The sequence below is a fragment of the Numida meleagris genome, chromosome 10 (assembly GCF_002078875.1).
Source record: "Numida meleagris isolate 19003 breed g44 Domestic line chromosome 10, NumMel1.0, whole genome shotgun sequence".
Classification (NCBI taxonomy): domain Eukaryota; kingdom Metazoa; phylum Chordata; class Aves; order Galliformes; family Numididae; genus Numida; species Numida meleagris.
Genome location: NC_034418.1, coordinates 18,305,026 through 18,316,404, shown reverse-complemented (window position 1 = coordinate 18,316,404; position 11,379 = coordinate 18,305,026). Strand labels below are relative to the sequence as shown.

Sequence of the window (11,379 nt, the reverse complement as noted above, 5' to 3'; positions counted from 1 at the left end):
ATGTTTTCCTATGGGGCTGGGTGCTGCCGTGGGGCTGGGTGCCGGCGCGCGGTGCGGTGAGGCCTCGTGTGGGTGCAGGGTTCGGTTTGATGAGGACTTGGAGGGTGGAGGAGGCAAAAACGCCCCGGTGCTGCGCTTGGCCCCGGTGCAGGGTGCACGGAGCGTGGGAAGGAGGCTGGCAGCTCGGGGTGGGCTGTGCTGGGCTGTGCTGCGTGCACCCTTCTCGGCTTTGCTGTGGCAATGAGCGGGTCGGCTCCGCTCAGCTCACGCTCAGAGCCGCACAGCGGTGCCCTGGGTGCTGCAGGACACTGGGGAGGAGCGGTCCATGTGGCAAAAGGGGGGCACGCACCGCTCGCAGCCACCGGCTCTGCGAGCCATCAGCCCTGGCCGGACGGGCACAGCTGTGGCACGAGCAGGGTTTGAGCAGCTCAGGGCCTGATCCTGCAGGCAGCGCTGGGAGCTCAGTGCTGGGACAGGGGGCTGAGCTGGCGGCGCTGCCCCTGCCCGGGTTGGGGCTTATTTTTGGATTTCCTGGAGCTTGTTTGCTGCCTCCCCTCCCAGCCCGCTCGGCCTCCCCAGGGGCAGCCCCACCTTGACGAGCCCGCAGCTTCCCTTCGGAAGATGCTGACCAACGTTTCCAGAAAGCATCCGAAGGATTTCCTGTTTATTTTGCAAAATTCTCATTAATATTTTTCTTTTTTCCTGCCGTTATTGCATTAAATCTCGCACGGGCGAAATTGCCTTGAGATGGAGCCTGCGGTTAAAGAGAGACAAAGAGTTGGCGACGCAGCAGCCCGGAGGCTGGGGGGATGCTCTGCCGGACCCCCCCGGAGCCATCCCCATCCCGGCGCTTGCGGGGCAGCGTGTGCCACTGGTAGGGACAAGGCCAGCCTGGGACACCGCAGAAAAAAATGGCACGGAGCGTTTTAACCTGGGGCTGACACCGTGACCCCACGGTGTGCCCATACCCATGGCACAGGGACGTGGCTGTTGCACGGGGACGTGGCCCCATAGCGTGTCTAGGGCCATTGCATGGGAACGTGGCGCTGTGATGTGCCCATACCCATTGCACAGGGACGTGGCCATTGCGTGGGGATGTGGTCCCATGGTGTGCCCACATCCATTGCATGGGGATGTGGCTCTGTAATGTGCCCATACCCACTGCGTGGGGACGTGGCCCTATAGTGTGTCTATGGCCATTGCACGGGGATGTGGCCCTGTGATGTGCCTATACCCATTGCATGGGGACGTGGCGGTACCCATTGCACCGGGCTGTGGCCATCGCCCCATTTGCAGCCCCGGACACCTCCCGCCTGGGCAACGCTTTGCAGAGCTCAGCCCCACATGTGCCCACGCGAACCCTCGTGCTGTTTGTTTGCTCGCGGTGTTTAGAGAGTCTATTTAATTCCCAGGTGCACAGACAGCTGGGGAACGGCTCGGTGGGGGGGGTGCGTGCCGCCTCCTCCCGAGAGCTGCTGGCGGTGGGGCTCAGCACCGGGCCGTGGGGCAGGGTCCATCCTGTGCTCCCCCAGCACCCATGGGTCGGGTCCAGAGGCGCAGAGGCACGGGGACGCGGGGCCCCGCTCGGAGCGCACGGTCCCACGCTGAGTCACGCGCTCCGGCGCTCAGTCCCGAGACGCTTTTCCAGGCGAAGGCTGAAACGCACAAAATGTTCGACTTGTAAAATATGTAGCGTGAGAAAATAGCCTTTTCTGCTCTCCTCCTCGCCGCCGCCGCCGCTCCCCCTGCCCCATCTGCTCGCTTGGAACGCCGCCCGCAGCCGGGGTTGGGGGGGGGGGTGGGGGGAGGCCGCGAGAGTGATGCAACTGATGGCGCGGGGGTCACCCGGTGATCAGCGCCGGGCTGGGGACCCGTGCCACCCCGCATCCATCACGGGGCGCTCCGTGGATGCGTCGGGGCCGTGGGGACGATGCGTGGGGAAAGCATCCTCCCTGCGTGCGTCTCTCCCCGCGCTGGGTGCGTCCAGCTGCTCCTCGCGGGGAGGACATGGCCATAAGCAGGGCCCTGGGGGGGTTCTGAAGAGGGGCGTCACGGGGAGGCCATGGGAAATACCCTACGAGGAACCCGGGAGGGAGCCGAAATCCCCGGAGCTGGCGACGAGCCATTGTTTTCACCAGCCACCTTAATCCATCATTATCTGGGCATATTTCGGATCTTTGCCAAGAGCAAGGTGGGAAGAGGGGGGGGGGTTGCGAGCATGCTTTCCCTATTCCCCTGCCATCCTTTTTGCTGCCTGTGTGTAATTAACAGAGTAATTAAAAACAGGATGAGTTAATTGGTATTCATTTATGTGGCAGATGTTTTTAATTGAGATACGAAACAATTTACCTGTTTACATAAACAATAGCAAATGAAGGCTTGTAAAACAGAGAGGGCTTTTTTTGCGGGGTTGGGTTTTTTTTCCCCTTTTTTTTCTAATGAGGAAAATCAGAATGCCCTCCTGCCCTCTCCCACCGCGCTGCCTGGGAGCTGTGATTGGGTTGGGTTGGGTTGGGTTGGGTTGGGTTGGGTTGCAAGGGGCAGTACCCAGGGAGCGTGGGCACCCCGTGGTGCTGATCTGGTGCAGCAAGGCTGGGGGCTGCCCTGGGGGCACCTCCCTTTCATTCTGCCAGCCTGGGCCAGCACACCCTCCCCACTCTGCTGCTGTTCTGGGACCCCACTGCCTCTCTGCAAAACCCTTTTGGACGTGGGATGGGGGACAGATCTTAGGTTGGCAGCATCCTCCCAGCACCCCGATGCTCCGTGTTCTTCCCCTTCGCGTGCCGTTGGGGACGAGCTGTGTCCTCACTGGGTGCCCGGTGCCACCCTCGTGGTCGCAGTGTCCCCAGGGTGGGACATATCCCCATGCTGGGGCTGCGTCCTAGAGCTGATGGCAGCACTGGGGAAGGTTTGGCTTGGTGAGCATCACTGTGGGTATCCTCATGAGCGTCCCAATGGGCATAGCCATGAGCATTCCCACGGACGTTCCTAGGAGCATTCCCATGGGCATCCCGGTGAGCATCTCCGTGGGCATCCCCATGATATCCCCATGGGAATCCCCACGGGCATCCCCGTGGCCTCGGTCGCGTGACCCTGGCTGCTCCCCGGGGTGCTCCCCAGGATGGGGTACTCAGCACCCCCATAACGCAGCTGTTTTCTGCTCCAGGAAGGCAGCGGGGTGGCTGTGCCCCCGTGTCTCCACGTGCGTTCCCCCGACCCCTGCCCGGTCGCACACGTGGAGCTGCCGCCGGCGCAGCGCTGCCCTAACGCGCTCCAGATGGAGCAGCTCCGGCCCTCGCGATCCTATCGGGGAGTTGTTCTTGGCCCCCGTGGCACCAGCAGCTGAGCAGCAGGAATGCTTTCCTTTGTTTGGGAGGCAGCCTGGCTTCGGGAGACGTCGCCTCCAGCATCTGGATTTCATTTGTGGCCATTTGGAGAGCATGAAAGATGCTGTTCTTTTAATTCCCTTTTAACCCCTTCCTCGCCGAGAGCTCTCTGGGCTGAGGGAAGCAGAGCGGGGTGCAGCCACCCCGTGTGCTGCCCAGCCCCTGTGGTTATGGCCCTGCTGGCCTCGTCCCCAGCTGCCCCATGGAGCAGAGGGATGGCTGCACCGTGCTGTGCCTGCAGCGGTGGCACAGCCCTCATCCAGCGGGGGCCGTGCCCGGCCCAGCATGCGGGGGGTTAAGCCCCATGGTGTGACAAACGGGGGTCGGGGGCGCGGGGGTCCAGCATCTCGTTCCCAGGGGGAGGCAGGGCGGGGTGCGGCGGCGGAGAAAAGACTAATCCTTTTATTTTTATATTATTACTTATTCATCTGGGCTGCGCTGAGCCTAATGGAAACCAGATGTAGGAAAACAGACACAGCCTCGAGCGGCTGGGACAAATTACCCCAAAGGAAAAAAAAAAAAAAGAATAAAATAGGGGAAAAAAATTCCAGCGGAGGTTGAGCGGTGCTGGGGAAGCGCTGCCGCGTTTGGGGGCAGAATGCGGGCACCGGTTGGCGACCCCTGGGAGGGACAGAGGGACACGTGGCGGACAGCGGGACGCTGTCACTGGGGAGGCATAGGGGGCAAACGTTGGGGTGTGCAGAGGGAGAGTCGGTGTCCTGCTGTGGCACTGTGGGGCCAGTGGCACCCAGCATTGCTTTGGGTGTTCCTGGGCTCCAGTGCTGAGAAATGCCACGTTTCGGGGCCGTCTCTTGCTCCCGTGCCCGCGCGGCGGTGTTTGGACTGTGAACACAGCAGGAAAAATTTATGGCTTGGAGAGGAGGGGGAAGAAAAGGAAAGCAATCGCATGCCCAGACGCGGTTCCGCGGGTGTTTGTTCAGCTTCGTGGAAACTCTCCTCCCGGTGGGGAGCGTGGAACAGCCGTGTTGGCGCCGCGATTCTCGGGCGTGGGGACGGGGCTGGATGGGGACAGGGCTGCGTGGACACCCCGTGCCAGACGGGTGCTGCTGGGCTCGGTGCCGTCTCCAGGGCCGTCCCCCGAGCCCCCCATCTCACTCCGTTTGCCCTCAGGGCCGGGTGTCATTCTGCTACTGGATGCACCACGTGTCCGTGCAGGATGCAGGCACCGTCCCATTGCACCACAGTGTGCGAGGTGCCGTGCCCCGCGCTCCCACCCTGCTCTGGGGGTCGGAGATGCCCCATAAAGGCCCGCGGTCCCCACTGTGCCATCCCCGCCCGGTGCCGCTCACCGCCCGCCCTGTCCCCGCAGACCCCGCCGCACCGCGGGCCGCCACCATGCCCGACTCGCCGGCCGACGTCAAGACGCAGCCCAGGTCCACGCCGCCCAACATGCCGCCGCCGCCGCCCGCCGTCACGCAGGGAGCCACGCGTCACCCCTCCTTCACGCCCAGCACCAGTGAGTACGGGGACGGGGACGGGTGGCAAAGGGGGGACCCGGTTTGCGCCGTGTTGGGGGTGTGCTGCGTCCTCGTGACATCCGTGCGCCAGGGAGGGGATCGAGGCTGCGCGCGCTCCGCCCGTGCCCGGAGAGATGCGTGGGGATGGGGACATCCAGGTCTCTCTCCTGCCGTGTGGTCAGCCAATGGGAGCAGTGCTGGTGCAGCCCTGGGTGCAGAACTGCTGCAGGGTGCTGGGGCAGCATCACGGCCCCACATGGTGGGGGGAGCTCCGGCCACGACAGTGCTCCATGCGCTCATTGTGTGCCCACAGAGCTCACGTCGGGGTCCCAACACCGGTGTCACAGCCCTGGGACACAGATGGGCAGCTCAGGTGGGCAGGGGACAAGGCAGTCCCTGTCACCAGGGCTGCTGTGGCTTGCCGAGGTCTCTCTCTGGGCACATGCATGCCTGTACCTCCTTCTTGCATAGATACCCCATCAGGGATGAAGCAGCCCCAGAATGACACCCCAGCCCCAGCCCTGCTCCCCGCCGTGCCCGGCCGTGCTCCCGACCAGATGTCCTCTAATTAGAAATCGGATTGCACCCGTCTGTGCTCTGATGGGTTTTGCTTTTTAATCCCAGCCGTGCCGCAGGGGCCAGCTGTGGGCATCCCCATCCCATTGGCACAGGCACCCTGCTGCCGCCCCGGCCCTGCTTTGGGGCAGCATTTTGCTTGTTCTCACCCTCGTGGAAGTTTTGTGAGCTGCCCCCCGTGCCGGGGATGAGCAGGGACCCAGCGGGACAGCGGAGCACCCGCTGAGCTCCGATGGGACACACGGAGCTGTGCCCGTGGTGCTGTGCCCAAAGCGGGGCCACCCGGGCCGAGAGCTGCCCCTCTGCTCTCTCATCACAGCGTGTTTTATTTTGCTTGCAGATCGAGACGCTGTCCCTCCGACGTTTCTGCCTCGCGGCCGTTTTCATGGTTGCTTGAAATGGTCGATGGTCTGTCTCTGTAAGTAAAGTGAAGCACACGCTCTCATGAGAGACCCGAGATGCAGCGCTGCCCCCGGCCCCTCTCCTTGCCCCCGGCCCAAAGATGCGCACCCCGTCCCCGTGCCGGCCGAGGGACACATGCGGCAGCTAACTTAGGAACGCACCTGTTGTGGGAATAAAAGCAGTTGTGGCCACGGGGTTATTTTCGGCCCCTCTTTAGCCGTGGCTGCCCAGCCAGGGAGCGAGCGCAGCAGGCAGGGCTGCGGCACGGCACCGCAAGGTCAGTGCGTGCGTGGGGCATGGCCGTGCCGCTCGGCGCTGCCCCCGGCCCGGTGCTCTGCGCCCCAAAGGGACCCCAGCCCCGCGGCACGCGCAGGATGCTCGGGGCTCCCCATCCCTGACCTCTCCTCTCCTCTCGCAGTGATGAACGGCAGCAGCCACTCGCCCACCGCCATCAATGGGGCCCCGTCCACCCCCAATGGGTTCAGCAACGGGCCGGCCACCTCCTCCAGCGCCTCGCTGTCCACCCACCAGCTCCCACCGGCCTGCGGAGCCCGGCAGCTCAGCAAGCTCAAGCGCTTCCTCACCACCCTGCAGCAGTTCGGCAATGACATCTCGCCCGAGATCGGGGAGCGGGTGCGCACCCTCGTCCTGGGGCTCGTGGTACGTGCGTGGGGAGCGGCGGGGGATGCCCCATCCGTGCGTCTGTCTGGGATGGAGATGATGGATGGAGATGATGCTTGATCTTTAGCGTTAGGTTAGATGTCAGGAGACAGGGGCTGAAAAGAGAGGTTGTGGGTGCCCCACGCTTGGAAGCGGCCAGCTTGGATGGGACTTTGGGCATCCTGATCTGGTGGGTGCAGCTGTACCTGTGGCAGGGGGCTGGAACTAGATGGGCTCTAAGGTCCCTTCCAACCCAACACAACCCAACCCATTCTATCATTCTGTGGCTTTATGAGCTTTTAGGTCTCTTCCAACCCAACCCAACACATTCTATCATTCTGTGGCTCTGTGGTCTTTAAGGTCCTTCCAACTCAACCCTTTCCATGGCTCTATAATCTTTAAGGACCCCTCCCACCCAACCAATTGCATGGCTCTATCATCTTTAAGGACCCTTCCCACTCAACCCATTGCATGACTCTGTCATCTTTAAGGACCCTTCCAACCCAACCCAACCCGTTCTGTGGTATGATGATATGGTTAAATGGCAAGAAGGAGCCCCTTGGTGCTGCAGTGCCTTAAGTTCTGGATAAATGGAGGCACCTCGCAGGTTCTGCATAGCAGAGGGTTCCCCTGGCGCAGCACGGGGGGCACTGAGCTGGGGCTGAGCGAGGGCTGTCCCCGCAGAACTCCACGCTGACCATCGAGGAGTTCCACGCCAAGCTGCAGGAGGCCACCAACTTCCCGCTGCGGCCCTTTGTCATCCCCTTCCTGAAGGTGGGTGCCCCGTGTGTCCCTCGGCGCTCTCTGGCTCCCACGGGGCTGCCCGCGGTAACGCTTGGGGTGAGGACCATCTGCAAACCATTTGCAGTTTGTTTAAAAATCCCCTTTTTGACATTTTCTTGAATTTTTTCTTTCCCGCTGCGGAGGGATTCGCCCACCGCTGCCGTTCCTGGCAGACGTTCCTCCCCCTGTTAGCAGAGAAATGCTGAACCCATGCCCCCTCCCCACCTACGCACCCTTTGCTGCCCCATAGGGAGCTGCATGGGGCTGGTTGTGGGGGGACAGCAGAGCATCCCCAAGGCCGGCACCCTGCTCCCAGCTGCTCCCACCCTGGGCTCCAGCTGCTTCCCATTACCCTAAGTGCAAGCAGCCGGGCGCGGCGTGCTTCCCAGACTCCGGATTTGTTGGTTGGTCGGTTGTTTTTTTTTCGGGATTGTTCCCCCAGCCAGGGAAAAGGGCGGCGTGCGTCTCCGCCTCGCGCTAACGTGTCCGACAGATGGGGGTTTGGCTGCGGATCAGCTGCCTGAAGAGAAAAGCAGAGCTGGCAGCCGGAGCACCTGGCTTACATGTGTTCCTGCTGCTCCGCCGCCGCTGCTCTGAGAGCTATGGGGATGGGGGCGGCTGCTTTTGGGGCGGCTGCTTTTGGGGCACCACGACAGGGTCTGGACTCTCCCTCTCCACCCCGTCCCTCCAGGCCAACCTGCCCCTGCTGCAGCGTGAGCTGCTGCACTGCGCCCGCATGGCCAAGCAGAGCCCGGCGCAGTACCTGGCGCAGCACGAGCAGCTGCTGCTGGATGCCAATGCCTCCTCTCCCGTCGACTCCTCCGAGCTGCTCCTGGAGGTCAGCGAGAGCGGCAAGAGGAGGACACCAGACAGGTGAGGATGGGGTTTGTAGGGATGCATCCATATCGCCCCGATGGGTGGCACCGCGGTCAGGGATGCCAAAGGGGTTCATGGTTCTGGATGAGGTGCATGGTTTTGGATGGGGTGCATGGTTTGGGACAGACGTCTGTGGTCTGGTGTCTGGTGCACAGTACAGAGTGGGATTGTATGATTTGCATGTGCTGCATGGTCCAGAATGAGGGTGTGGAATCTGGGAGGTGGAGCGTGGTCCAGAGTGGAGATGCACAGGCAGGGATGGGTGCACGGTCCGGCGTGGAGCACACAGTCCAGGAATGGGATGGAGCGTGGTTCAGGAGCAGGGAACACAGTCAGGGATGGGGCACCTGTCCAGGATGGGGTGCACAGTCTGAGATGAGGATGTGCAGTCCAGAATGGGGGATGTGTTCCGGCATGTGGTGCATGGTCCAGGATACGGTGCACAGTTTGCAGTGGGGTGTGTGGCCTGAGAAGAGGTGTCCGGTTTGCAGGCTGGGATGGGTGGGAAGAACACAGTGCAGGGTGGGGTGGCACGGGGTCAGGGGTACCAAATGGGTACCCACGTGTGGGGCTGCGCCCAGATGCTTGGAGACCCCACGGAGACCCCATGGGGACCAACATCCTCTCCCTCCCCACCCCCCAGGACCAAAGAGAACGGTTTGGACCGCGACCCCCTGCACCCCGAGCACCTCAGCAAGCGGCCATGCACCATGAGCCCGGCGCAGCGCTACAGCCCCAGCAACGGGCTGAGCCACCCCCCCAACGGGCTGCCGCACCCCCCCGGCCCCCCGCCCCAGCACTACCGCCTGGAGGACATGGCCATGGCGCACCACTACCGCGACGCCTACCGCCACGCCGACCCCCGTGAGCGCCCACGGCCTGGTGAGCTCGGCTCCCTGCTTTGTGGGGAGGGGGCACGGTGTTGGGCTGGGGAGGGATGCAGAGCTGACCCCCCCCACCCCGTGCTTGGCTTGCAGCGGTGCACGGGACACGCCAGGAGGAGGTGATCGACCACCGGCTCACCGACAGGGAGTGGGCAGAGGAGTGGAAGCACCTCAACAACGTACGTAGAGCCCCCCTGCCCACCCCCAGCTCCCACCGTGCCCCCCCTGTGGCCTTTTTCCCTGAGCATCCTTTGCTCCCGTGGCCCCAGTACCGCTCTGCGTGGCCCAAATCGCACCCCTGCACCCAGCGTCGCAGCCCCCCAGCCCCGCTGTTCCCCCTCGCAGCTGCTGAACTGCATCATGGACATGGTGGAGAAGACACGGCGGTCACTGACGGTGCTGCGGCGGTGTCAGGAGGCCGACCGCGAGGAGCTCAACCACTGGATCCGCCGCTACAGCGACGCCGAGGACATGAAGAAAGGCAGCCCCCCCTCCGCCCGCTCCCACAACAGCTCCTCCAGCTCCGAGGCACCCCAGTTAGGTATTGGCCCGGGGGGCTGCACCCTCTCCGGGGTGCTCGTGCCATTCCCCCAGCACCGGGTTGGGATGGAGTTGGGGTGGCTGCTGCTAACGTGTCCCCTCCCCACAACGTTGCTCCTTTGCAGATGTGCACCGGGATTTTGCACCGCGGCCGCTCTCAGGGTACATGCCCGAGGAGATCTGGAGAAAGGCTGGTGAGTGTGGCCCCCCTGCATCCCCTCCCCGTGCCAACGGGGCCGGAAGGGGCTGGGAGCCCCCCAGGTGCCCACCCCCCCTGCCACGCCACCCACCTCCTTTCCAGAAGAAGCTGTGAACGAGGTGAAGCGGCAGGCCATGTCCGAGCTGCAGAAAGCCGTGTCGGATGCTGAGCGCAAAGCCCACGAGCTGATCACCACCGAGCGCGCCAAGATGGAGCGGGCGCTGGCCGAGGCCAAGCGGCAGGCGTCCGAGGATGCCCTCACCGTCATCAACCAGCAGGAGGACTCCAGTGAGGTGGGACGGGAAGCACCATGTGGGACCCACATCTGTGCGTGCCAACGGCACCCCGGGGTGGTTGCAGCAGTGCTGTCGGGATGGGAAGAAAAGGGGATTTCGGGATTAGGGGGCACAGTCCGGGGTTGGGGTGCGTGGTCCTGGATGAGGATGCGCAGTGAAGGGTGGGGGTGCAAACCTGGGGGTGGGGTGCATAATCCAGGGTAGGATGGGTGGTCTGGGATGGGATGCATGATACAGAATGAGGGTGCACAGTCCAGGAATGGGATGATGTGTGGTCCAGGGTCAGGGAACACAATCAGGGTCCAGCATAGGGTGCTCAGTCTGAGATGAGGATGCATGGTCCAGAGTGGGGGTGCATGGTCCAGGATGGAGTGCGTGTGGTCTGGGATGAGGACCTGCAGTCTTGGGTGGCATGCATGGTCCAGAAGGGGGTGTATGGTCTGGGATGTGGTGTGTGATGCAGGACCAGGGAACAGACTGCAGGATGGAGTGCATGGTCTGAGATGGGGTGTGTGGTCCAAGACCGTGGGAATGCAGTCAGGGATGGGGTGCGTGGTCCAGGATGGAGTGCACAGTCTGAGATGAGGTTGCACAGTCCAGAATGGGGGTGTGTGCTCTGGGATGGGGTGTGTGGTCCAGGAGAGGGTTCACGGTCCAGGATGAGGGGCATGGCCTAGGACGTGGCTCACAGTTTGGAAAGAGGTTGCGTGATTTGGGATGTGGAGTGCGGTCCAGAATGGAGATGCTCAGTCCAGGTTGGAGTACCTGGTCCAGGAATGCGGTGCGTGGTGCAGGACCAGGGAGCACGGCCTGGGATGGGCGCGTGGTCCGGGCTGGTTTGGCTGCCCACTCCAGCATTGAGTTTTACCACCCCTGTCCCTGCAGAGCTGCTGGAACTGCGGGCGCAAAGCGAGCGAGACCTGCAGCGGCTGCAACACCGCCCGCTACTGCGGCTCCTTCTGCCAGCACAAGGATTGGGAGAAGCACCACCACGTCTGCGGGCAGACTCTGCAGGGGCTGCCGGCCCCCTCCGCCCCCACAGCCGTGGGGCAGCCCGAGGCGGTGCCCCCCATGGCCAGCAGCCCCAGCGACGCGGGCTCGGCGGGCGCATCCCGTGCCGGCACACCGGGCACCCCGGCCCCGTTGGAGAGCGCATCGCGCTGAGCGCGGACTGACGCCCATCGCAGCCCTCCGCTCCCCGAGCGGGTGACCTCCGAACTGACCTCGAGCTCTCAGATAATCCTCACGGATCCTCAAACTGGGCTTCACGTGGAGCTAAGGCAAATACCCATCATTCCC

At 63.3% G+C, this 11,379-nt stretch overlaps 1 protein-coding gene across 6 annotated transcripts in view; it reads left to right on the top strand.

The window, feature by feature from the left end:
- The window catches only part of CBFA2T3 (CBFA2/RUNX1 translocation partner 3), a 19,406-nt gene extending 8,033 nt beyond the window's left edge, over positions 1 to 11,373 (top strand). Inside the window, exons 2-12 of one of the 6 annotated variants that reach the window (XM_021408732.1) lie at positions 4,717 to 4,863; positions 5,781 to 5,858; positions 6,261 to 6,502; positions 7,187 to 7,342; positions 7,977 to 8,158; positions 8,805 to 9,043; positions 9,139 to 9,224; positions 9,391 to 9,586; positions 9,711 to 9,779; positions 9,887 to 10,077; positions 10,966 to 11,373. In XM_021408732.1, coding sequence (XP_021264407.1) covers positions 4,717 to 4,863; positions 5,781 to 5,858; positions 6,261 to 6,502; positions 7,187 to 7,342; positions 7,977 to 8,158; positions 8,805 to 9,043; positions 9,139 to 9,224; positions 9,391 to 9,586; positions 9,711 to 9,779; positions 9,887 to 10,077; positions 10,966 to 11,244 — 1,865 coding nt within the window. In that variant the 3' untranslated portion in view covers positions 11,245 to 11,373. The remainder of the gene's footprint in view (positions 1 to 4,716; positions 4,864 to 5,780; positions 5,859 to 6,260; positions 6,503 to 7,186; positions 7,343 to 7,976; positions 8,159 to 8,804; positions 9,044 to 9,138; positions 9,225 to 9,390; positions 9,587 to 9,710; positions 9,780 to 9,886; positions 10,078 to 10,965) is intronic. The other 5 variants (XM_021408733.1, XM_021408737.1, XM_021408735.1 and 2 more) reach the window with 5 other exon arrangements.